The 27,587-nt window shown below is 37.0% G+C and overlaps 1 protein-coding gene across 8 annotated transcripts in view; it reads right to left on the reverse strand.

The window, feature by feature from the left end:
• Positions 1-27,587, reverse strand: part of TFDP2 (transcription factor Dp-2) — a 185,777-nt gene that overhangs the window by 94,571 nt on the left and 63,619 nt on the right. The window contains exon 1 of one of the 8 annotated variants that reach the window (XM_027875896.1): positions 5,365-5,483. The exons of the other annotated variants lie outside the window; for them this stretch is intronic. Within the exon in view, the coding sequence (XP_027731697.1) occupies positions 5,365-5,368 (4 nt within the window). The 5' untranslated portion in view covers positions 5,369-5,483. Of the gene's footprint in view, positions 1-5,364; positions 5,484-27,587 lie in introns of those variants that run through there. 8 annotated transcript variants of the gene reach the window in all.

Consider the following 27,587-nt stretch of genomic DNA (forward strand, 5'->3'; position numbering starts at 1 on the left):
CACAAATGGATGGAAGTGTCAAGACCAATATTTAGTACAAGCATACCCCAATTTACCAATCAGTTTACAGGATCATAAACTTAGAGCTGGAAGGGACCCTAGAAATCATATAATCCACTCCAGATAAGACATGGAGACCCAAACAGATTAAGCGACTTGTTTAGGCCCCCAAAGCTATTAGGTGGTATAAAGTCCCTGCCCAAGCACCAATGACGGTTATTTTTTGGGCCCGCCTGGCTCAGAGTGAATGTAAATAGTAACTGTTTCTCTTTTGGCCATCAACCCTGAAGGTCTTCCCTTCCCAGTTTGACTTTTTTTTTCTTTTTTTGATTAAAGGAGCTATCCCTGGGCTCACTTCTTAAAGAGGCCTATTCACTAAATGGGCGTTGCCTCACTCAAAGTTAGAACCTGAAAAGAACTTAGCTTAAAAAAGGGCCAGGGTCTCCTACTGCATCCTAAACCATCTCCAGTCATCTTGATGAATATCTGGCCAAATGGTTCAGGAGAAGACAGTGAGGCTTGCACAGCCCTCCTTCACTCAAATCAAAGTCAATTGCAAGTCATGTCATCAACTCCCTGATGTCATGGTCCTCTTTGAGAACGAAGAACAAACATAACAAAGCAGTAGAACCAGAATCTGAAGCTGAGCTCTTGGACTACAAGTCAAGGGCTCCTTCTACTGTACCACTCTAAAAATCTACTGTTAAGCTATAGTACCAGGAAGGGGCAGTTAGGTACAGTGGATAAAGTGCTGGACCTGGAGTCTGGAAAGCTTTATTTCCAGAGCTCAAATCTGGCTTCAGACACTTACTAGCTGTGTGACCAATGGCCAACCATTCCAGTATTTTTGCCAAGAAGACTCCAAAAGGGGTTACAAAGAGTTGGACACGACTGAAAAACAACAACAAACATACTAGGGTCTTTGCTATGTGCTGAGGATATAAAGAAAGGTAAAAAACAGTCCCTGCTCCCAAAAAGTTCGGTTTAAAAGAGGAGACATGCAAACAACTATGTAAAAGCAAGATTAGATAGAAAACCAGATAACTGGATGTGTCTATATACATACGTATAACATCTTATACACAGAAACACACACACACACACACACACACACACACAAACACAGAGTAAACTAGAGATGATACAAAAGGGAAGGTACTGGTATTAAGGAGAACCAGGAAAAGCTTCTCACAGAAGATAGGACTTTAGCTGAGACTTGAAGGAAGCCAACAAAGCCAAGAGGCAGAGATGAGGAGAAAGTTAGTTTCAGGCACGGGGGACAGTCAGTGAAAATCTTCATGTGAGAGGAACAGCAGGATGACCAGTGTCACTGGATCACAGAGTACGTAGAAGGGAGTAAGGTGTAAGAAGACTGAAAAGGTAGGCAGAAACCAGACTATTTTTGAAAGCCCAACAGACGACTTTCTATTTGATCACAGAGGTAAAAAGGAGCCAGTGGAGTTTACTGAATAAGAGAGAGATGATGTGGTCAGACCTGAGCTTTAGGAAGACCATTTTGACAGTTGAATGGAACACAGCCTGGAATGGGGAGAAATTAATTTGGAGATACCGATGACACTCTAAATGTGAGGAATATAAGACAGGACTATTTTTGTAAGTTTCTTGAGGGCAGACACTGTATCATTTTTATCTCTATCCCTGACATCAAGCACAGGATCTTCTTGCACAAAGCAGATACTTAATGTTTTTTGAATTTAATAAGAATGCCTAATCAATCAATCAACCAATCAATTAACAGACATGTATTAAGCATATATTATGTGCTAGGTGCTAGAAATAAAAAAATAGAAACAGTCCCTTTCAAAGAGCTTCTAATCTATGAGGAAAGACAGCATGAACAGATAAGTAAATACAATTTGATGTTACAACGCATTGAGGACTAACCTATCTGTACCTCTCTGTATAGCGACAAGCCTCATCCCAACACGGTTAGCCACCAGGTGTTGAATGTTTTTTGGCCAGGGCAAACCATCTATTGTGTGAAGAGGCTGCTGCTATCTCACCTCAGTGATAAGAATAGCCATGGCAATGAAATCATGTTTTTTGGGAAGGAATGAAATTTACATAAACACTCTTTGACATACAATTGTCACAAAAATTCTCTTCAAAAGAGTGAAGAATTATTTTAGCAACTGCCATAATAAACTAATTTGTTGCTAAACATAAGGTTAAATAGTCTCAGATATTTTTGCTGTTATTGCTAGAAGTGTTTCCCACTATGCCCATGCTCAAGATCATAAATGACAGTAATATACACAAAATGGCAAAAGTGTAAATTACCGGGGCTAAGTCAAAAGGAGGGGCTGGAAACATGTGTCAAAACTGTAATTGTTCTAGATCATTTTTGAGACATAATACAAATTATTTTAAGTTAACATTTTTGGAAATGAAATAATTATGCATCATTTAAGGCCACCAAAATGCTAAAATTAAGAAAAATTTTGAAATTGCACCAAAAATTTACCAAAGAATCTTGAGTTATGAGAATAGTAACAAAAAATTATGGAGTTGAATTAGACCATTTCTAAGGCCCCTGGTACAGATCATTCTGAGTTTTGATTTTTGACAATGAAAAGTATCTTTCAGCAAAAAAGAAACAAAATGGAAAAGCTTTATTTACCCTATCTTTTAAAGCCTTCAGTTCTACTCTAAATAGTATGTTCTTCTGTCAAAATTTGTTACTATCATAGTGTGTTTAAAATACATCTTTTAAAATAATATTTAAGCTAAATGTGCCATGTTACTGTTGTCACATTTCCCCCAAGAAAAGTTATCTTAATGTTACTTTTCTTTAAAAAGCTAAAACTTAAAAATACCAAAGTTTTAGTTAAAACAATGATTAAAGCAAAGAAATGACTAAAAGTTCTCAAATACGATGCTATAGGTTGAAAAAATATCTCCTGGAAATGGAGCCCTTGATTTTTTCTGCCCCTCCACCATCAATCTTTTATCTGAGCATATTAAAAATCCAAACTTTGCAGTATACAAAGCACATGAATAAATGTTGAACACGAATACTGAACCATGAACCATAATACAGGAAATTTCTAGGTTTTCTACTGCTAAGTAAACTGCTACTAACTTTAAAGTATGATGTTTGATAATCAATAATTTAATAAATATTAATTGAATATTTAGTATATTACTATCATAACACTGCTTCAACAAGCCTATAAAAACTAAAACTTTAGGATGTTTTGCAACAGCATAATTTCTCTTTATTTTACTATAAGAAAAGGAAATTTTAACATTTTCGTTAATCATTAATCCTAGTACGATTCTTATTTTAGTTGCTTTCATCACATTGCCTCTAAGATCTTCTTTCCTTCTGATCCTATTCCTCCCAATTTCTCTCTCTCCATCATATTAGCATCTCAGTGACTCCCTTTTCACAGGCAAACTATATAGCAAATCATCTCTATTAAAACTAAAATATGTTGATTCAAAAAATGCTTAGAATAAATTTCACTATGCCTCACTATATTAATTTCATCCATAATTTTACTTAAGTAAAATTCAACTAAAAAGCTATGATTTTTATTAAATTATTAATTATTCTAGAAAGAAAAATCTATTTTCAAACTAAGTTACTCAAAGCTTATCTAACAAAATCTAAAATTTTAATAAGTAAAATAATTTTAAATGTTTCTGTTAACCTTAAGTAGAAACTCATTAAGTCAGATTTATTATCCACCCTCATTCTCCACATGGGATGCTGTGAGTTTTGAATGAAACAGCCCCAATTGTAACAGAAGAAACATCTGTTGCTTTTTCCCCATCAGGACTTTTCTAACTGAAAGAAGGGCTTTTCTCCTCTTAACCTAAGTGACTACATTCCTTAAAATAACTACTTTTTTTAAAATGTACTATGTAGTTCAAATTTCACTATACTGAAGAAGTACTGATTTCTCAATAAACATTCACCTAAAAAGTTCAGTTGGCCAACAAGCCATACATTACATTCAAGAACAAATGATATGGCTGACAGAATACTATTTGCTCCTAAAAATATGGACTTTAAAAGTATTCTTCAAATGGTCAATTCGATTAAGTTGTCACACATTCAGGGATCGTGTCTTTAAAAATGTTCAGTGTTAACATTTTGGTTCACAGGATCCAGATCTACACAGGACCTTGTTTGCTATATTTTCTTTGCCAATCCAAAACTAACATAATGGCAGTCACTGGCCCAAGAGGCAGACACCAAATGGTGCCACCCACACTCTCACACTGTGCCTCATAATAAACCATAAAGCTGTGGAATGCATCAGCCCCTTTATGAGCAAACAATGCCTGAGCTTCATTAGAATACAGCTGACATTTTCAGAGCACAAATACTTTTAAGAAAATTGTACTAGAAAATGATAATGAAACATCTATAAAAGCTGAAATACTTTTAAAGTATCAAATTTATTTCCAGTGACCACCAAAACACATTTTATTTTTTTGCAATTAAAAAGTTTAAATAGAAACTTGCCCCCTGTTAGGGGCAAAGTTCATTTTATTAACTATTGGAAAGAAATGAAAGTAAAAACTGTATGATATAACAATTTGGACTGCTTTCCCAACCAGTAATCACATGAAATACTTTTCAAAAAATTATTCTATTACCCAGCTGTCTGTCATATATTTGGGATAAGAAATATTTCTAGGATTATTTTTTGCATTTTTATTAATTTATCAAGTATGAGAGTGACAAACTAAAGCTAAGTCTACCCCACTCCCCTCCTCCAACCCCCAATACACTGTAGTTTCCCTGACTGCAACATTCAGGAATGTCTTGAATTCTGTATGTTACTGCCTATTCACCAATTTAAAGCTGCTGTTTATGAATGAATATCTAATAAACCATATCAAAACCTGAGCCAGCCGTATGAAACAAAACGATCTCTCTTACCTGTTCTAAGGAAGCATGCCTCTCACTGCAGTACCAACAACACTCTACAGTCTTTGTTACCATTCAGTGGAAACTTGAGACTGTCAGACTTAAGCAATCGAGTTCAGAATAGATCCATTTAAAATACTTCACAAGAATACCAAAAAGATACTCAAGGGAAATATTAGCTTTATTTCACAAAAATCTGTAAACACTTTCTAATAATGATAAAACCCCTATCTGTGATAATATGAACACAATGGTCTCCTAAGAAGAGGCAGTATAATATCTTGGGCCCCCAATTTTAGCTGTTTCCATTTAGATTCACTCTTCTGTACTGAAATGTGAAAAAAATGCTTAATTATATTAAAAATACAATCAAAGATATACCTAAAACCTGGCAAATATTTTTTTTAAATTACTTGAATATCAACAGCAGAATATTAAAACCTATAGATTAAACTTACTCATGAAGCCTGTTATTTTTCATGCCAGGATATTCATTGGCCCAGAAGCAAAGTCAAAGCAGTAAACCTTGATGCATCTTGAAAGCAAAGGTATCCTGAGTTACTGAATGAAACATAAAGAAACCATGAAAAACTGCTGCGAAACCCAGTCTGAAATGGGCTTAAATAACTTTATGAGCTTTATGGGCCTGAAATAACTGTCTAGCTTTCCTGCCTTAAAAAAAATTTTTTGATCCTGCCCTTTTCAGATAGTGTGCATTACTTCCATGCCAAAATGACTGACATGTGCATTTCTGATATCAACTATGAACAGCTTGGTTGTGCTCATTTTTTTCCATTTTCCACTGGGCAACAACATAAGTTTCAAATTCCTCATTTTATTAATTTGCCTCAATTTCCACTAGGTTCTCAAAGGCAACGCAGCAGAGCACAAGTTCTGCCTTATCCTAGCCAAGCTCAAGTGACTGTAGCAACATGCTACCTGTCTGTTGTCCAAGGACTAGCCTAAGTTCTAGGTCATCACCAAAAGATTGGTAACCAGATGATTAATATTTTTGACAACAGCAAGTTACAAAAATTGTCCACTAAGGAGGAGAGAAAAATATAATCTGTCAGAGGGGAGAATAATGACACCAATTAATATTCCATGCATTTGTGATCTTATATTTCTATATGTCTAGTTAAGTGCTTAATTATAAGCATACAACTATTAATCCAATTGAACAAAAGTTGATCTCTTGAAGTTCTTTACATGATTGATTCTTGTCAAAATCAGGGAATCATATTACAAAATTGGTAATATTTATAAGGCTTCCCTGTCACTTTGTTATATAAATACAGGAAGAGATGGCAGCCATACAAAAAGTAAAAGAGAAAAGAAATGTTATATATAACTTTTTGATAATATTTTAATTATATAATTAGAATATTACTAAGTGAAAACATTGTGTAAACAAACAATTATAAGTTCAAGAATTTTACAGCTCAAAGAGATCTTACCAGTTCATAAATTTCAATGTCTGACCCTTGCAAATTCCTAGCAAACACTACTTTGATAGCACATAAGCATTTTCCTTTCTTGACTGAAGACCACACAGATCTGAAACATGCCCTCTGAAAAATATCTTAGCACTGGCCATAGTGAGCAGCTCAAGGGAATTTCTCTCTGGCTCATCTTTTTCCTATCTATCACTAACATGGCTTTTATTCATTCTATGTTGCTTAAAATATATCACAGCAAGTCAATAAGCAAGAGGAGCAAGGCAAAATAGGGCCTGGTTGATTCTGCTCCCACCGTATCTTTATTCATTTTGCCCTAACTATTTTCTTTTGGGGCCTCAGTGTTCAATCATCCAGCCCACCTCCACCCAAAATACGAGTCTTGTACACATCCTTAACAAGTGCTCACCCAAGCCTTGACCTCACTAGTGATTGAGTACTCAATATACCACACAGAGTTCCCTTAGGCCAGTCCCTTCCACTTTTGGTCATTAATAAAAACAAGTTTTTATTGAGTTGAAAACTCTCTCATGGTAATTTCTACCAATTTTTATTAAGTTTTGCTCTTTATATTCAACTCTAATCCTTCCTCAAGACAATCCTTCAAATAAAGAAGCAGAAAGTAATGATGGGGTTAAAGTACTGGACTTGGAGGCAGAAAGACCAGAGTTCAAATCTTAATGCTGCCAACTATCAGCTACATGACTGGGGGCAAATCACATAACCTCTCAGAGCCACAGCTTCCTGAACTGTAAAACTAAAAGGATTTCCAATATGGCCTCTGAGGTCCCTTCAAGTTTTAAATCTATAATTCTAAGAGCTATATGAAATCATTTGTCATATTCCCCTCAAGTTGCCCCCCCCCAAGCTAACTATCCCTTTCATTGTTACAGTGACCTGAACTGCTCTCTCCTCAGTGCTCAATGTCTCAGTCAAACAGTCAACTGTTCCTGTCCCTACCATCCTTAACAACTGTTACTCTACACAGATATAAGGAGAAAAGTATTTAAAAGCCTTTTTGGCTGACTTCTCCCAGAATCTCTTCTAAGTTTGTTTTTCCTTTGCTCATAACACTAAGAGGATCTCCTTAAAGCAAAAGTCTGCTATCATTACAGGGATTTAACATTCATATTCATCATTTAGTATTTCCTCCTGGAGGCAATGGAGTTTACTGAGTAGAGGGGGTAACATGTTTAGACCTGTATTTTGGGAAAATCACTTTTAGTGGACGGACACAGAATGGACTGGAGTGAGGAGAGACTTGGGGCAGGCCAACCCACCATCAGGCTATTGTAATACATCCAGGCATGAGGGGATGAGGACCTGCACCAGAGTGTCACTGGTGTCAGAGGAGAGAAGGGGGTGTGTTCAAGAGACGTTGCTAAGTTGACAGGTTTTAACAACAGCTTAGTGATGGGGGGGAGTGAAAGTTAGTGAAGAACCCAAGATGACTCCTAGGTTCTGAGCTTGAGGGACTGGGAGGATGGTGTTGCCTTGAAAAGTAAGTGGGAAAGTAGGAGGGGGCAGGAAGTTGGGGTGGGGAATAATGATTTCCATTTTGGACATAATGAGTTTGAAATGCCTACTTTCAGATGTCTGAAAGGCATTTGGAGATATGAGACTGGAGGTCAGTAGAGACTGGGGCAAGAGAGGTAGACTTGAGAATCTTCAGCAGAGAGATAGTAATTAATCCACGGGAGTGGATGAAATCACCAATGGAAGAAATATAGAGGGAGAAGAGAAGAGGACCCACGACAGAACCTTTAGGGACACCTACAGTTAAGGGGAATGATCTGGAGGAGGATATAGAAAAAGAGAAAGAGGAGCAATCAGAGAGTTAGGAGGGAAACCAAGAGAGTGGTGTCCCAAAACCTAGAGAGAAGAGAATATAAAAGAGGAGAGAGCAAACATCACAGTCAAAGGTTTCAGAAAGGTCAAGGAGAATGAGGACTGAGTAAAAGGCCATTAGATTTGGCAACTAAGAGACCATTACTAACTTTGGAGAGAGCTATTTTGGTGGAATGATGAGGTAGAAAGCCAGATTATAAGGGGTTAGGAAAAGAGTGAGGGGAGAAAAAGTGGAGGCACCTATTGTAGAAAACCTTTTTCAAGGAGTTTAGCTACAAAGGGGAGAAAAGAAATAAGATGATAGCAGGAATGGAAGGCATCAAGTGAGGTTTTTTTCAGGATAGGAGAAACACAGGCATGACTGCGGACAGTCCTCATCTGTAAAATGGGAGATAATAATGGCATCTACCTCCCACAGTTAACATGGGGTTAAATGAGACAATATTTGTAAAGCACTTCCCAAACCTTAAACCTATTTATTATTCTTAGAGCAAAAGTCAAAATCTACATCAAATCAGAAGGTTAAAGATAAAAAAGGTCACTTCATGCAATTACAATATTGTAGTTTGACCCAATCCAGTCAAAGAAGTTTTCGACTTCAAAAATGGAAAAGGATAAAGATAAAAATATTGACCCCGATTATCCTCATTTTTTATAGATGTTTAACTGATATAAAGCAATCACCACAAGGAGATCAAAAGGGTTCAGAAACAACCTGAGTCAACAAATGCCTGAGCTCTCTGCCAAGCAGAGAAACAGACAACCCTGGGTAACACACACACACACACACACACACACACACAACTAATTCAGTGTACTGCCTTTCCTACAGTTTATGACAGTTTGGGCAACAGGCATTCTTCATCAATTTGTTTTTTCTTATGTGACTACCTGGAAAATGGCTGTGGATCTCATTGATGCAATCAGTACAGTGTCAGCATCAACAAAAATGCCTGGACAGCCTCATTCTTATGCAATCCTGTATCTCTCCTCTCCTTCACTACTAAACTTTTTTTAATTTTAATTTATTTTTAACATTCATTTTTCTGAAATTTTAAGTTCCAAATTATATCCCTCCTTCTAGTCCTTCCATTACCCATTGGAAGGCAAGCAATATATCAATTACACGTTATGGCATACAAAATATTTCCATGTCTGTCTTGTTGCCAAAAAAAGGGCAAGAAAAATAAAGGAGGAAAAAAAAAAAAAAGAATGCTTCAATCTGCACCCAGAATTCATTAGTTCTCTCTCTGGAAAGTGGATAGCATTTTTCATCATGAGCCCTTTGGAATTATCTTGAATCACTGTCTTGATCAGAGTTGCTAAGTGTTTCACGGCTGATCATCATACAATATTGCTGTTACTGCATACAATATTCTCCTGGTTCTGCTCACTTCACTTTGCATCAGTTCATCTAAGTCTTGCTGTTTTTTTTTCTGAAACCATCTTGTTTGTCATTTCTGATAGCACAAGAGTATTCCATCACAATTATATAACACAATGTGTTCAGCCATTCCCCAATTGATAGGTATCCTCTCAATTTCTAATTCTTTGCCACCGCAAAAAGAGCTGCCATAAATATTTTTGCACATTTCCCTTTTCTTTGATCTCTCTGGGATACAGATCTAGTAATGGTATTGCTGGGTCAAAGGGTATGCACAGTTTTATAGTTCTTTGAGTATAGCTCCAAATTGTTCTCCAGAATGGTTAGACCAATTCACAACTCCACCAACAATTCCTATTTTTCCACATTTCTTTCAGCATTTGTCACTTTTTTGGTGTCATATCAGCCAATTTGATATGTGTGAGATGGTGCCTCAGAATTGTTTTAATTTGCATTTCTTTCATCAGTAGTGATTTAGAGCATTTTTTCATGTGACTATTGATAACTTTGATTTCTTCTGAAAACTGCCTGTTCATATCTTTTGACCATTTATCAACTGAGGAATGGCTCTTATTTTTATAAATTTGGCTCAGTTCCTTATATATTTGAGAAATGAGGCCATTATCAGAGAAATTTGCTGTAAATTCCCCCCCCCAATTTCCTCCTTTCATTTTAATTTTTACTATATTCATTTTGTTTGTGTCAACACTTTTTAATTTCACGTAATCAAAATTATCCATTTTATTTCTCATGATCTTCTCAATCTCATTTGCTCTTAAGTTCTTCCCTTATCCATAGATCTGACAGGTAGAATTTTCCATGTCACTCTAATTTGCTCATGTTATCACCTTTTCTGAATAAACTAGGTTGAGGGTAACCAAGAAGTCTCAGACCTGTCAGTGAATTAGGGGTGTGTCTATCCCAAGCATGTGAAGACTTCCCTCAATGGAACGGGTGGATGAGAACAATTTGTCCCAATAGCCATGAAGGCAGCTTCAGCAGGCCCTGTGAAGCTACTGGAACTGGGTCAGACATCAAAGATGCAAAGGTCATCCACTGCATCCCAAGCCAGCGCCAATCATACTGACTTCTGCCTTGCCACTGGATTTCAATGACTCTAGCGAAGTGAGGCTATTGACTTGGCACAATTCTGCCTTGTTCAAACCAATTCCCACACAAATCCAGATATCACCCTATGATGCCACTGGTCCTCTTTGAAAAATGAAAGACAAACAACATTTCCTCCTGTAACTCATTTAAATTTTCCTTTAAGAATTTGGATGCTATGTCATTTGGTACAAATATGTTTAGTATTGAAATTACTTCATTATCTACAGTGATTATTAGCAAGATATAGTTTCCCTGATTATCTCTTTTAATTCAGTCTATTTTTGCTTTTGTTTTGTCTCAGATTATTATGGCTACCCCTGCTTTTTTTTTTTCTTTAGCTGAAATATAATAGATTAATAGATAGCCCCTTCTCTTAACTCTGTGTGTGTCTCTCTTTTTTTTGAGTATATTTCTTGTAAACAACATTGTTGGATTTTGGTTTCTAATTCATTCTGATATCTGCTTCTGTTTTATGGGTGATTTCATCCCATTCAAATTCAGAGTTAGGAATACTAATTATGAATTTCCCACCATTTTATTTTCTTCTGTTTATCCTTCTTCCTCTCTTTTACCCTGTTCTTCCTCAAAAGTCTGTTTTGCTTCTGACCACTACATCCCTGAATCTACCCTCCGTTTTATCACTCCTACTCCCATTTCACTTATCCCTTTCCCCTCTTATTTCCCTATGGGGTAAGACAGATTTCTTTACTCACAACTGAATGTGTGTATGTGCCTGTGTATTCTTGCCTCTTTGAACCAATTCAGATGAGAGTGAGGTTCAAGCATTACCTGCTCCCCCCCTCCATTTTCCTCTCCACTGTAAAAGTCTTCCTTGCACACCTCTTTTATGTGAGATAATTTTCCACATTCTTCCTCTCTCTTCCCCTTCTTCCAGTGCATACCTCCTTCTCACCCATGGTTTTTTTTTTAGATCATCCCAACATAATCGATTCATTTTTGTGTTCTCTATTTATGTGTAGTTCTTCTAACTATCCTAATAAGGATAAAGTTCTTAGGAGTTACATGTATCTTCTTTTCATATATGAATGTAAATAGTTTAACTTATTGAGTCGCTTATGATTTCTCTTTCCTATTTACCTTTTTTATGCTTTTCTTAAGTCTTATATTTTAAAGTCAAATATTCTATCCAGCTCTAGTCTTTTCATAAAAAAATGCTTGAAAGTCCTCTATTTCATTAAATAACCATCTTCTCCCGCCCCCCAGAAAGATTATATTCAGTTTTGCTGGTTAAGTCATTCTTGGTTGTAACCCTAGCTCCTTTGCCTTCTAGAATATCACATTCTAAGCCCTCCACCCTTTTAATGTGGTAGCTTTTAAATCTTGTGTGATTCTGATTGTGAATCCACCGTATTTGAATGGTTCCTTTTTGACTCCTTGAAGTATTTTCTCTTGACCTGGGAGCTCTGGAATTTGGCTATTATATTCCTGGATGTTTTTACTTGGGAATCTCTTTGAGGAGTTTATCAGTGGATTCTTTTAATTTCTAATCTACCCTCTGGTTCTAAGAAATTGGAGCAGTTTTCTTTTGTAATTTCTTGAAGTATAATATCTAGTCTCTTTGATTATGACTTTCAGGTAGTCCAAAAATTCTTAAATTATCTCTCCTCAATCAATTTTCCAGGTCAATTGTTTTTCTGATGAGAATTCACATTTTCTTCTATTTTTTCATTCTTCTTACTTTGTTTTATTGTTTCTTGATGTCTCATGGAGTCAGTAGCTTCCATTTGACCAATTCTAATTTTTTTTTTTTTCAGTTTGCTTTTGTACCTCTTTTTCCATTTGGTCAATTCTGTTTTTAAGGTAGTTTCTTCAGTATTTTTTGTGCTTCTTTTGCCACGCAGTTAATTGTCTTTTTATCATTTTCTTGTATCACTCTTATTTATTTCCCCAATATTCTTCTACTACTCTTATTTAATTGCTAAAATCACTTTTTTTTTTAAAGCTCTTCCAGGAATTCTTGTTGGCCTTATGCCCAATTCACATTTTTTTTTTCCCTTTTGAGGTTTCCTTTGCTTGTAGCTATTTTGACATCATGGTCTTCTTCCAAGTTTGTATCTTGATCTTACCTGTCACCAGCAGTTTTTATGGTTGGGTTTTTTTGGATGGTTGTTGTTGTTTTCTTGTTTTTTCCAGATTATTTCTTGACTTTGAACTTCACATTAAGTTGGGATCTGTTCTCAGGGTAAGGCGCAGACTACCAAGCTTCAGCCTTTTTCATACTACTGTTTTTATTTCTCGTTCTGGGGGTTTGGCAATTTTCAGTGCTTCCAAGGTGGTATGACCCTGGGAGAAGTGTAGTCACTGCTCCCTTGTGGCTGGAAGTAATACTGCTCTTCAGGGCCCCTACTGTCTTGGGACAAGTACTCCTCTTTGCTCTGGAATTGCAAGCCAGAAGTGTGTTTAGGCAATGGAGTTGCCAAATAGTGCCCTGTCCTGCACCCAGTGCCAGCACAGAGGTCCCTTGTAACAAGTCTCTTTCTGACCAGTTACCTGATCCCTTTACCAACACTGGTTTGGGAGCTTCTGAAGCTGCTGCCACCTCCAAGGACCACTGCTACTGTTGCTGCCATGTGGGCTCCAGGCCAGCCCCTACCCCAGTGTCACAGACCTCTCCTTGTGACTTCTTAAGCTGTCTTCGGCTGGAAAAATGTCTCACCCTGACCCTTTGTTGTCTCTGCTGTCCCAGAATTCGATTTGAAGTACAATTTCAAAGTTGTTTGGAGGGGAATATTAGGAAAGCTCAGCTGCTTCCTTTACTCCATCCTCTTGGAACCACTGCAAAACTTCTATAATAAGTATTCTACATGCAGTCTATACTTCCTCACTACCTACTTCTCAAGCCCTTGCAGAATGACTTTCAACTCTATTGTTCTGGTGAAACAGCTCTCTCCAAGGCCAAAGAACTATTTTAAAAATTATATGCTCAAAATAGCAAATAAGCAAGGTGAAATCAAGCAAAAACAGAAGAAATAAAAATAATCAGAACATATTGTGCACAGTTATATGCTAACAAAACTGAGAACATAAAAGAAATAGAGGAATACTTCAAACTTATAAAATACCCAAAACTGTTAAAAGACCAGGTAGAGAGCTTCAATAATCCCAATTTCTGAAAGGGAAATAGATCCAGCTATAAAGGAACTACCAAAGGAAAAAAACATCCTGGTCCCGATGAATTAACAGGAAAATTCTATCAAACTTTTAAAGAACAATAAATACCCATACTACACAAATTATTCTCAAAAAATTGAAAAAGAAAGCACCCTATCAGAATCTATTTCTAAGACAAATACAGTCCTAATACCCAAACAAGGGAAAGATAAAATGCAAAAGGGTAACTATAAGCCAATATCATTAATGAATATTGACTCAAAATTTTTAAACAAAATCTTGTCAAACAGACTAAGCAATTTATCCAAAAAATCACACATTGTGACCAAGTGGGATTTATGCCATTTTACAGATGATTTTAGAAAAGCAGATTTCAAAGGGTTTAGAGAAAAACTAGATAGGGTGTCATAGATTAAGAATTCTACAGGGGGAAATGCATTCTCTGATACTGAGAAGGTCCAACTCCTTGTCAAGATCAAGTCCTCCACATAATGTCCTTAATCCTACAGACCCTTAGTCATCCTCCTCTCTAATCCTCAACCTCTTCTCATCTGCTTGTTCCTTCCCTACTGCATTCAAACAGGCCCAACTCTCCATCATTCCGAAAACATTTTCATTGGACTCAACCATCCTCTCAAGCTATTGTCCTATATTGTTCTTCCCTTTTTCAGTCAAACTTCTGGGAAAAAAAAAAAAAGCTGTCTACACTGGGTGCCACTACTTTCTCATATTTGACTCCTCAATCATTTACAATTGGGATGCCATCTTCATCACTCAACTGAAAACTTCTCCTTCACCCTCCAAGTTACCAATCATCTCTTAACTGTCAAGTTCCAAGGTTTTTTCCTCAGTCCTCATTCCACTGCAGCTAGGTGGTGCAGCGGACAGAACTCTGGGTCTAGAATTGAGAAGACTTGAGTTCAAATGTGGTTTCAGATACTTAACAGTTGTGCGACCCTGGGCAAGTTATTTAAGCTCTGTTTGCCTCAGTTTTCTCCCCTCTAAAATGGGGGTCATAATAGGACCTACCTCATAAGGTTGTGAGGAACAAATGAGATATCATTTGTAAAGTTCTTAGCACAGTGCCTGGCACATGGCAGATATTTAATAAATGCTTATTTCCCTCCCTTTCTCTACTTCAGTCTGTTGCTTTTAATACTACTGACTACCCACCTTTCTTCCAGAACAGTCTCTCCTCTCTAGGATTTCATGACACTACCCTCTCCAGATTATTTTCCTTCCTGTCTAACTGTTCCTTTTCAGACTTCTCTGGCTCATCAGCCATATCGAACCCCCCAATTGTGAGTGATACCCACGGCTCTATCCTGAGTCCTGTTCTTTTTTCTTTCCATATTTTCTCTCTTGGTGACCTCATCATCTTCCATGGGTTTAATTATCATAATCTATGCACATGACTCCCTGACCTATAAATCCAGTCCCAGTCTTTAATCAGAGCTTCTGTCCAGATCACCAATTGTCTTTTGGACATTTCAAACTGCATATCACAGAGATATCTCAAACCTGATACATCCAAAACAGAACTTACTATTTGTCCCCAACAAAACCAACCTTCTTCCAAATTTCCTTGTTTCTGCTGAAAGCACTGCCATTCTTCCAGTCCCTTGGGTCTGTAAACTTGGTGTCATCCCGGTCGCTTCATTTTCCTTCATCTACATAGCCAATGATTTGCCAACTCTTACTTCTACTTCCACATCTCATGCAGCCAATCTCTCCTCTATATTCAGACAGTTACCACTTTAATTGAGGTCCTCGTTATCTCTTACCTAGATCATTGCAATGGTCTTCTTGCCTCCAGCCACTCCTCACTCCAGTCTCTTCCTCTGTGTAGCTGACAAATTGTTTTTCTTTTAGCACAAATCTGACCATGTCACTCCCTAGTCAAGAAATTCTGGTGGCTCCTTCCTGTTTCTAGGATGTAATACACACACACACACACACACACACACACACACACACACACTCTCACTCTCTCTCTCTTTCTCTCTCTCTCTCTCTCTCTCTCTCTCGTTTAGCTTTTAAAACCACTCACAACTTGGTCCCAACCTGTATTTTTGGGCACATTGTACATTATTACCTCTCTAACACTTTGCATTCCAGCCAAAATGTAATTCTCTCTGTTCTTCATAAATGGCGCTCCATCCTCTGTTGTACTATCCTACATATTAGCTGTCCTTTGCGACTGGAATACACTCCCTTCTCACCTGTGGTTCACAGAATTCCACTTTTCTTTCAGGACGCACCTCAAGCACCACCTTCTATATTCTGAAGCCTTTCAGCCTCCTCAAGTTCTCATGCCTTCCTTCCCTAACTACCTTGTATTTAACTACCTCATAAAGGTGTATTTATTATATGAATTATTTGCATATTTGTTCAGTATACACTTGGTACTTTCCCATTAGAATGTAAGCCCTTTCTGAGCAGGTATTTCTTCATTCTTTGCGTGTGTATCCCCAGCACCTAGCACTGTGCTTGGGACAGTAGGCACCCAAATGCTGACTGACTGACTAATAAACAAGTACTCAAATACTGAAGAGACAAGAAGAAAAAAATCTGACAAGCTGGAAGAGGGGTAGGTATCTAAAGAAACCAAAGTAGACTGACCAACCAACTTAGATATTATTAAAATAACACACACAGAAGATGGAAGCAAAGGCAGGTAACAAAGGATAAATACAAATGTATAGCATGGTATTGGAAAAATAGTACTAGAAATGCTAAAGCATTAGGATAATAGAGAAAGTTAAGTACCAAAAGGGGAGGGAGCTGTTGTTTGTTTTTAGCCACCTTGCAGAGAAGGGGAGGATCAGAGAAAGGGAGGTTAACAGGGTGATGATGATGATGATGATGATGATGTATGTCTGTCAATCAACTTTATGCCAGGTTCCATGTTAAGTACTAGGATTAATTAAGAAAAGGCAGACCTGCTCAATTCTTTTTTTTCCCCCTTCTTCTGTTTTCTCTGCCAAACAGAATAATCTTTGGACTAGAAAGGACTAAACAAAAACAGTTAAGAGGGAGCTGATGTCCAAATGTATCTACAGCAAGAAAGTATCTATGTGCCTTTTTACCAGTTTAAGTCATCAACTACATTCTAGAATATAGTCAAAACTAGTAGGTATGATTGCTGAATCACTCCAGTAAATCTTTAAAAGACCGTGGTGGATGGGTAAGTTTGTAGGGCTGCCACAGGACACGTGCTTAATTTTCAAAAATATGAAAGAACACCCCCCTCCAAAAAAATACGAAAGAAAATGGAGTTTGCAAACGTTAAGCCACAAAGCTTAACTTGAAATCTTGAAAAAAAAATTAGAATATATTATTAAAAGAATGGTTACTGATCTTTTCTCAGATTACAAAAATGGAAAGAATGCCTTCATCAGGAAAAGGTCTCCCTTTTAGGATAGAGTAACTAAATGGGCAGACTGGGAGAAACCTATAGATTTCTAGATTTTAAGAAAGTACTTGATAAAGTTTCTCATGATAATTTTATGGAAAAAAAGGACAGATGCAGGGTAGACAACTGTACTATTAGGCAGAACTGACACTGGTTGAATTCTCTAACCCAAAAGGTAATCATTAATGGTCCTACTGAACCTTTGGAAGACAGTCACCAGTGGAGTACCCCAGGGATTTGTGCTGGGTCTTGTGATGTTTAACAATTTTAACAATGATCTGGATAAAGTCACAGATGGCATACTTACCAAATGTGCATATGGCATAAAGTTAAGAGGGAAAGCTAACGTATTTGAGAGACAATCAGGATTTTAAAAGTAAGATCATTGGCCTGATCTAACAAGATGACATTTTACAGGGATAAATGTAAAGTTTTTATTGGGGTTAAAAAATCAGCTTCACAAATACAAGGTGAGGGAGGCCAAGCTAAAGAAAAATTCATCCGAAAACTCTAACAGTGTGATATGGCAGCCAAAAAAGCTAAAGTAATATTGGGCTACATTACAAAAGGCCTAGTATCCAGGTTTAGGGAGGGGATAATCCCATTATACTCTACCCTGGTCAAATCATATCTGGAACATCATGTCCAGTTCTAGGTATTATGTTTTAGGAAGGATATTAAAAATCTGGAAAACGTCCAGAGGAGATCACCAAGGATAGTGAAGACCCTTGAATTCATGCCATTTGAAGAAGGCATTTAGCCTAGAAAAGAGACTTGAGAGGGCCATGAAAACCCTGCAAGTTTTTGAAAGGCTGTGAATGTTAAAAGAAGATTAAACTTGCTCTACCTGGCACTAGAAGAAAGAATTAGAAGCAATAGGTAGAAGATCCAAAGAAGCAATTTAAGGTTCAAGGTCAAGAAAAGGTTCCTAACAATCAAAGCTATTCCAAAGTGGAATGGACTGCATCAGAAGATAGTGAGTCCCTGCTCACTGAAGGTGAGTTGCTCTATATGACCTCTGAGATCCCTTCCAACTCTGAAATTATGTTCCCTCTACCTAGCCACATTTTATTCATCCTTTAAGACTCAATTCAAGTCCTATATCCTCCATGAATCTTCTGATAACACTTTAGCCTGGAATGATTGCTGCTTACCCTGAACTATAAAAAACCTAAAACATTTTAAAACCAAGGTAATGTTCTCTTCCAAAAAAAAAAAATCTTATATCTGTACATGCTTCCCCAACAAATGGAAGATCTTTGAGGCCAGGGATTTTTTCATTTTTTTCTTTGTGTCCCCAGCATCTAGCCCAGCAGTTGGCACATAGTAGGTACTTAATAAATGTTTATTGATTGAAGTTGTGTATCCTAAGCAAATTTTACCCCCATCTGATTTAATGCAATTACTTATTTGACTGAGAGATAATGTGATGTAATAAATAAGGTGTTGGACTTAGAGTCAAGAAGAACTGGGTTCAAATTCTCTGATCCTTATTAGCTAAGGGACTACATATAAATTTCTCTGAGTTTCAACAATACTCTAAGATCATAAGTTACATATAAATGGTCTCCTATTTGATTCAGCTTAGAGGCTTCCCACACCAAAGAAATCAGAGATCTTAGACTGGTTAGAAGTACCTAGAGGGGAACCCTAGGGGCTACTTAAGCCAAACCCTTCATTTTACCTATGAGGAAGATGAAGCTCAGAGAGGTTAAGTGACTTGTCCAAAGTCACAAAGGTAGAAAGTGACAAAAGTGGGGTGTTAACCCCTGGCCAACAAATGGCAGGCATTTAGTCATGAGATGATTATATGATGATTTCATATATGTACATATGTATGAGATTATATAATAAGAGCCAACTAATCTGCCAAAATTAAATTCATCCTTCTGAAATCAGCTTGTGGGAAGTGGAGTACAAGACAATAAACATTTATTATGTGCCAGGCACTATGCTAAGCACTAGGGATACAAACAAGACAGAAAGAAGCTAAAAAGTGCAGGTTGGGGTGGGGAGGTCCTTGGCACTATGATGATGGTAGAGTGGAATAAAAATGGTTTTAAAGCAGAGAGGAAATGAAAATTTCACTGGACCCTTCTGTAGAAAATCCTTCCAAACACTATCATAAATTTATCTGTCAATCAAATAACCAAGAAACATTTGTTGAACACTTAACACTACTTAACCATAAATTTTTCTACTTAACCATAAATCTTTAAGGGAAAAGGTAACAAAGAAAAATTAAAATGTGGTAGGTTGCTTTCTTTTCACCATCTATAAACTCTTCCCTGTTTACTGATCACATTTTAATTTTTGTCACCTTTTCCCTTAAGAAGTTTGTGGTGGAGGGGAAAATGGCACAACAAAGGTATGTAATTTGATGACTGATAAAGGACTGTATTATATAACTGTCAAGAAGTACTTGAGGGAACGCTATCTATAGAAACTAAATAAAAACCTGGACAAGGGAGGAGGCAAAGGGTGTAAATAAATCCTCCATAAAAAGGAAACCTTTCATCAAAAAAACACATGCACATTTTAATCCTGGGTGATAAATATTTTTCTAACGTCTTCTGAGTGATAACATAAAGAAACTGCAGTAGGTTTCAAATGCAGGCTTCTCCAATGATCTTTTCTCTTGTAAATAACCAAGCTAAAACTTATGGTGAAGCTCTCTGCTCCCAAAGTGACTCCTCAAGTAGTTTTGATAAACAATTGGTATCACTATATCATTGGTTATAAAAATGACAATCAAACTATTCAGAGAAAATACCAGAGATTTTTCTTCATATAGAATCACTGATATGAAAGTTTTCTATGAAAATATCAACTGAAAACAACAAGAATCATTCCACGGTATTTTTATATTTCTTACGAAAGAAGGTCCAACATATAAAGAAAGTTCTTATTTCATAAACATCTTGCTGCTAACTACTGCTCCGTAAAGAAAAATAAATCTACAGAACTCTAAACATCAAGTGTGGTCTCTGACCATAACTGTGAAATTAAATATAACATTAAATCTTATAGAAACTGAAGTACATAATTTTATAATGTGCCAACTTACACTTGATTCAACAATTTACTTCACTCATTAATGCAGCATGTTCCCATCTACCATTTCATTAATCCACACAAAAAAAACAAAGCATTACCGCTAATTTACAAATAAGGAAACAGGATCAGAAAGTTTAAGTGAGTTGTTCGAAGTTACATAGTAAGCCGCTGGCAGAGGCTACCAACACATAGGTCTCCTTACTCCTACACCAGACCACTTCCTACCAACCTCACTGTGCCCTTGTCATTTGCACCAATTTTAGGATTTAAAGAAGGTTTTCACAAAAGAGTCAAATAAGCCAGTAAGGGTTAAAACAATAGACCCGTGCTATTATTAAAATGTTTTAATTCACAGAAAGGAAAACGTAAAAGCTGACATGGGAAATTCTGGAGTGAGAACATAAAAGAAAGGGCAACAAGAGAAGATCATAACCAAGGAGGTTAAGAGAACCTCAGCTGTGATGATATTCATATCAGGGCAAGAGGAGGAAGGTGAATCAACTCTGGTCTTGCAAAAAGACAACCTTTAGACTAGGCGTTTGCAGCTTCACCAGCTCTCTATGAATGTGAGAAATAATTCTGGCCCTGTTTCCTCATATCAAGGCAGTTTCCTGATGCAGATGAGGACCGTGGGTTTTCCATATATAATGTCGTGAGCTAGAAATTACTAGAGACTGGTGAAGCCCCATTTGTAAAAGAATAAAGCATGAAAGTTTCCAGGATGAAGAAGAAGGGTGGGCCAAGAGCAAAAGAATTCTGACACAAATTAAGTCTACAGACCACAGAGAGACCCAAAAAACCAGAGTGGTTTTTTTTTTTTTTTTAGTTTACACAAAAACTACCAAAGTGAATAATCAAAAGTAGAGGGTTTTTTAATTAAATTTTTAAGTTTGTGTATTTATGTAAGCCCTTTGCAGCTTCTGGATGAGGAAACGGTTCTTATACATGACGAGATATCAGAAATTTTCTAAAAACAAACAATACCAATCTAACTTTTGTGATAGGGTTATCACATATTTGCTAGTCCAATGCAGACCCTAAGAAGAATTCCTTCTATTATCCAATATGAACTCATTCTTTTCTGTTTAAAGATCTGTGAGGGTGAATCTACTATCTCCAGAAGAAGCTCCCACTTCTAACAAGCAAAACCTTGTTAGAAAACTTTTTCTTACATAAAATTTGAACTTTCCTATTTAGTACTTCCATCCATTACTCCTAGACCTTCCCAGTGGGGCCAAACAAAAACAATTAGAGTATCATAAACAAATTAGAGAATCAAGTAAGGAGACACCTTTCACAAATATGGATAAGGGAAGAGATCTTGGGCAAACAAAGGATAGAGACTATCACAGGAGACAAAATGGACAATTCTGATTACATAAAACTAACAAGGTTTTGCACAAACAAAATCGATGCACTTAAGACTAGAGGGTGAACAGTTAACTTGGGGGAAAAAATCTTTATAGCAAACTTCTTTGATAAAAGTCTGCTACCTAAGATACATAGGGAATTGATTCAAATATAGAAGAATAAAAGCTACAGCTCTTCTATTGTTTTTAAAAATGATATGAAGAGACTGTTCTCAAAAGAAAAAATACAAATTATCAACAGCAATATGAAAAAAAAATGCTCACAAACACCAATAAGAGAAATTCAAATCAAAACTTAAGGGTCCATATCTTGTACCTACTGTGTTGGAAAACCAGATAATTCCAGATAACAAAAAATTACATTTGTTGGAGAGGCTGTGGGAAAACAAGCACACTGATCAAGGAATCTGGGAATTGGTCCAACCATTATAGAAAAAAAAATTGGAACTATACTCCAAAAGTCACTAAACTCTTCAATATCCTTTGATCCAGTGATACGAGTACCTGGCATATATACACTGTAGAGATCAAAGAAGGAAAGTATTTATATGTACAAAAAATATTTATAGTATCACCTTTTTTGTTATACCTAAAAACTTGAAACAAAAGAGGTACCTAGCAATTGGAGAAAAGCTAGGCAAATTATAATACATAAATATAATGGTATATTACTGCACCTCAAGAAATCACAAAAAGGATGTATTCAGAAAAAGCTGGGATAAATTTTATGAAGTTTTCCCAATTAACTGAGAAAAAATCTTTGCAACAAACTTCTGTGATAAAAGTTTTCTAACCAATATGGAGGGCAGCTAGATGGCACAGTAGATAGAGCACAGGGCCTGCAGTCAGGAAGACCCGAGTTCAAATTTCACCTCAGACACTGAGCTGTGTGACCCTGGGCAAGTCATTTAACCTGTTTGCCTCAGTTTTCCCATCCGTAAAATGAACTGGAGAAGGAAATTGCAAACAGCATCTTCCCAAGAAAACCTCAAATGGGGTTTAACACAACTGAACAAATCCAATATGAAAGAGAAGTTTCAAACATATGTAAGTACAAGTCATACCCCAAATAGATTAATGGTTTTTAAGTAAATAAATGATGCAGAATGAATTAAGTAAAATAAGGAAAACAACTTATACAATAATGACAAGATGGTAAAGGAAAATATCTTTGAAAACTTAATAACTATGTGTAGACTCCAAACATGACTCCAGAAGATTGGTGATAAATTGTACTGCCCACCTCTTGATAAGAAGTAATATACTACAGTTGCTGAAAGAGACAAAGGTTTTCTAATATGGCCAATGTGTGGATCTGTTTCATTTGACTATATTTAACTGTTAGAACAGAGGGCATTTGGGGTTTTTTGTTGTTCTTGCTGAGAAGAGAAGACAAACAGAATAGTAATAATAGCGATGCCCCTGAAAAAGAAAAGAAGATTAACAGAACATTTATAAAACAAAGAAGTGGGCAGAAGGAAGTTCAGAAAGAGATGCAAACAAGACAATGTTATAATTACCATAATAAATTCACATATCTAAGAAACAAGCTGTATAACACTAATATTCACAGTTTCATTTCTGTTCTTTGTACATGGAAATAACTATTTGTTGATGTTTATTAAGCTCAGAAAAAAAAGAATGGAAAAAGGCAAATGTTACAACATTTTCAAAAAAACAATATATTCCACAAAGTATAAACCAGAGAGCTTTATTTAAATTACTGGCAGCACTCAAGAATGCATTATTAAAGGAATGCTTAGTGAACAAAGCAGCATGGTACAGTAGATGGAAAACTAACTGGCTTTAAAGCCAGAAGACTTGGGTTCAAGTCCTGTCTCAGAGACATGCTGGCTCTACAACTCTGGGCAAGTCACTTAACCAGTCTGCTGGACATCTCAAACTGGATATGTCACAGGCATCTTCAATTCAACATGTCCAAAACAATTCATTATCTTTCCCTGCAAACCTACCCTATTTGTAACTTCTGTATTATTGTCAAGGGTACCACCATCTTCCCAGTCATCCAGAATTGCAATTTAGGGGTCGTCCTTGGCTCCATTCTCTTATCCTACCCCCGTATCAATCACTTTCCAAGTGATGTCATTTCTGTCTTTGTAACATCTCCCACAGATACTCCCGTCTCTCTTCTAACACTGCAACCATCCTGGTATAGGCCTTCACCACCTCATGCCAGGTTGGTCTCCTTGCCTCAAGTTTCTTCCTACTCCACCTCATCCTCCACTTAGCTGTGGAATTGATTTTCCTGAAACTCAGGTCATAACATAATAACCCTCCATCCCATTCAATAAGCTCCAGTAGCCCCCTATTACCTCCAAATGTTTTCATTAGATTTTAAAGCCCTTCATAACATGGCTCCTTCCTATACCTTTCCACATTTCTTACACCAAACTCCCCTCTCCTCTCCTTCTGCTCTATGATCCAATGCCACAAGCCCCCTTGTTATTGCTTGCACATGACACTCTATTACTAGACACCATGAATTTTCAATGGCTAGCTCCCCTGCCTAGAACTTTCTTCCATTTCTCTACTCCTGGCTTCCTTCAAGTCTCAGATAAAGTAGCACCTTCTGCAAGAAACATTTCCCAATCCCCCTTAATGCTAGTGTCTTCCCTCTGTTGATTATAACCAACTTATCCTCATATGCATCTTATTTGAACACGTTGTCTCCTCCCATTAGACTGTGAGCTCCGTAAGAGTAGGGATTAATAGTTTTTGCCTTTCTTAAACACTTTCTTCCCCAGTGTTTAACACTGTGCCTGGCACATAGTAGGTACTTAATAAATGCTTGTTGCCTTGAAATGATTTAAGTTAAAAAATGTGGTAATCATAAAATTTTGGGTTATCTTATTCAGGGCTTAAGTAGACCTAGCATAAATGGGAAAAGACAGATAATGAGGTATGGTCCCAAACACATATAATATCAAAGAACCTGCTGACAATACTATTTCAGCGTACAAAGAGATAAAGAGAACTATAATTTCTCTAAAGTTTGAGAGAGAGAGAGAGAGAGAGAGAAAGTGTGTGTGTGTTCTAGCTGGAGCTGGGAAAGTCTTTTCTATTTAGTTGACAAAAGCCTCTACCCTCCATTTTTGGGTACCCTTGGAAACTAAAACTCTTAACAATTAGGAAGACTAGTTATAAATAGATTTATATATATTTTTGTGCGCATAAGTACATATTCAATTCTCCACTAAAATGATATCCTACTTTGATGCTTCTTTTTGGCTTAGAGGTGACTCTGGGTTACTGAAGGTCACATTAGTGGAGCACAGGGTCTTAGTAGGTCTTACCAGGATGAAACAGTTAATAGATGAATTATGTGTCTTGCCATCCAAAGACTAACCTAACTTAATAAAAAGTGGATCATCACCAAGAAGTGGACTAAGAAGTTATGGGAGAGAAGGGGTGGGGGAGGTCCACAGGGATCAGTATACCATGAAGCTCAGGAGTTGTACAAAAATGGGCAGCAATATGGATTTGGCCTGCAGGCCACAGTTTGCTTATTACCCTTATATTAAAACACAAAGGGATTAGGATCTACATTGCTAGGGAGGGTATTCATATCAATGAAATAATGGATTTTTAAAGTATTGAATTAAGTATATATTTAATAGTCAGCAAAAAAGTTTAGTAACAAAACTAGTTTGGTGAAGTAAAAAGGTAAATTATTTCAAAAAGGAATAACATTTTTATATTCCTGTCAAAAAATATTCAATATAGTCCTGACCTCTCTTAATACAATTTATCCATAATAAGAACTAATGGAGGGAGGACCCACATTGATAAGACAGCTGATGCACCGATGACTTAAAAAAGCAATAGGAAATACCTTTGGCAATTCCTGGCAAGACAAGATGAAGCTTAGAGATATAGCAAACACACTGGATGACAGACTCAATAGAATGGTGGTGTCTTTCCTCCCTTTCTTGGCCAAACTCCAAGAAAAAACTCTTTATGTTTGCTGCCTCTACTTCTCACTCCTTAATCTTCTGCAATCCAGCTACTGACTTCATCAATCGAAACTGGTCTCTCCAAAGTTACCAATGATCTTTTAATTACCAAATCTGAGGATTTTTTTCTCAGTTCTAATCCCTCTCAATCTATCTGAGGCATTTAACACTGCTGACTACCCTGTCCTCCTGGATACTATCTCCTCTCTGAGTTTTCGTGAGACTCCTTCTTCCTGGTTCACCTCCTACCTGTCTAACCACTCTTTTTGTTTTCTTTACTGGTGCATCATCCATATCACATCCTCTAAATATGAGTGGTCACTAAGGTTCTGACCTAATCATTCTCTTCCTCCTTTACACTCTGTTGGTAACCTCAGCAGCCCTCATGGGTGTATCTATCATCTTTATGTAGATGATTTCCAGTTACAGAGATTCAGTCCCAGTCTCTCCACTGAATTTCAGTCACACATCACTAATTATCTATTAAACATTTTGAACTAAATGTCCCAGAAACATCTTAAACTCAGTGTGAACTCACCATCTTTCTTCCTAAACCCTCCCCTTCCAAACTCTCTTACTTCTGTTGAATATACACCACCTCTCCTGTCTTCCTGTCCGGGAAACCTCAGTATTATCCTTTACTCCTTACTCTTCCTCACACCATATAACTGATTAGTTGCCAGACCTTTCCATTTATACTGTCACAACATATCTCACATCCTTAAATCAGGCCCTTATCACTTCTTGCCTAGATCACTGCCAGAGATTCCTAATGAGTGTCCCTGTCTGAAGTCTTTCCCCACTCCAACCCATCCCACACATTGCTACCAGAGTAATTTTCTTTAAATACAGACCTGACCCTGTGACTTCCCTATTCAATTCAAATTCCAGTAGATTCCAATTGCCTCTAGGATAAAATATAATTCTGTTTAGCTTTTTTTCCCCCAAGCTTTATACAACCTTGCATCAACATATCTCTTTAAGACTCATTAGACATTTCTCCTCTCCTACACTCACACTTTGTGATCCAGACAAACTGGACGTCTCTTTATTCTTCACGCAGCATACTCCAAACTCCTGTCTCCAGTTCTTTACAGAGGCTGTCCTCCACACCTGGAATGCATGCCCTCTTTACCACTGTCTCACAGTGTTCCTCTCTTTAAGACACTGCTCATCTTCTACAGGATTTCTAGTGTCCTTCCTTCAAAACTACCTTCTATTTAGCTGACAAAATATTTTCACATGTATTAACTTTCTATTCATGCTGCATACATTTTTAGAAGTACTTGTCTCCCCATCAGAAGTGAAGCTCTTTGCATAAGGATTTTTTAATTTTTTGTACTTGTATCCCCAGCACCGGCATAGTGCCAGGAATATAGCAGGCATAAATACTTACTCACTGAAAAAATGGGCTTTTGCAACAGACCACAGCTTGCAATCACTGAAAGGAATTTACTATGAGATCTTTTCAGGGTCTTATGAATTCTAGGCACAGATCACTATCCAGCTGCAGTGCCTAAGATGAACATACTAAAGGTTCGCTTCAATAAGCTACCAAAGTTGAAAACTGCACTAAGATTTTGGAAGTACCCTCTACACTCCACACCTAAAATGGATCTGTGATTTCATTGATATAAATATGATTTCCTTAAATGAGGCAGATGGAAAAACTTTTTCAAATTTATTCTTTGTGACTTTATGTCACATGGAAATTTAATTGAATTCTTACTTTACCTACTGCATTATCAAATTAGCAAGGACTAAGGGGGGCTCTAAGTACTTTAGATAAAATAGAAGTGAGCATAGCACCTGGGAATAAGGGATCAGAGTAGGGAAATATCACTGCCACTCTTCTCATTCTCCTCAAGGCTGTCCCTTAATCAACACTACTTTTTTTTTTTTTGGTAAGGCAATTGAGGTTAAGTGACTTGGCC

This window comes from Vombatus ursinus, unplaced genomic scaffold (genome assembly GCF_900497805.2).
Source record: "Vombatus ursinus unplaced genomic scaffold, bare-nosed wombat genome assembly UNPS02014810.1, whole genome shotgun sequence".
NCBI lineage: Eukaryota > Metazoa > Chordata > Mammalia > Diprotodontia > Vombatidae > Vombatus > Vombatus ursinus.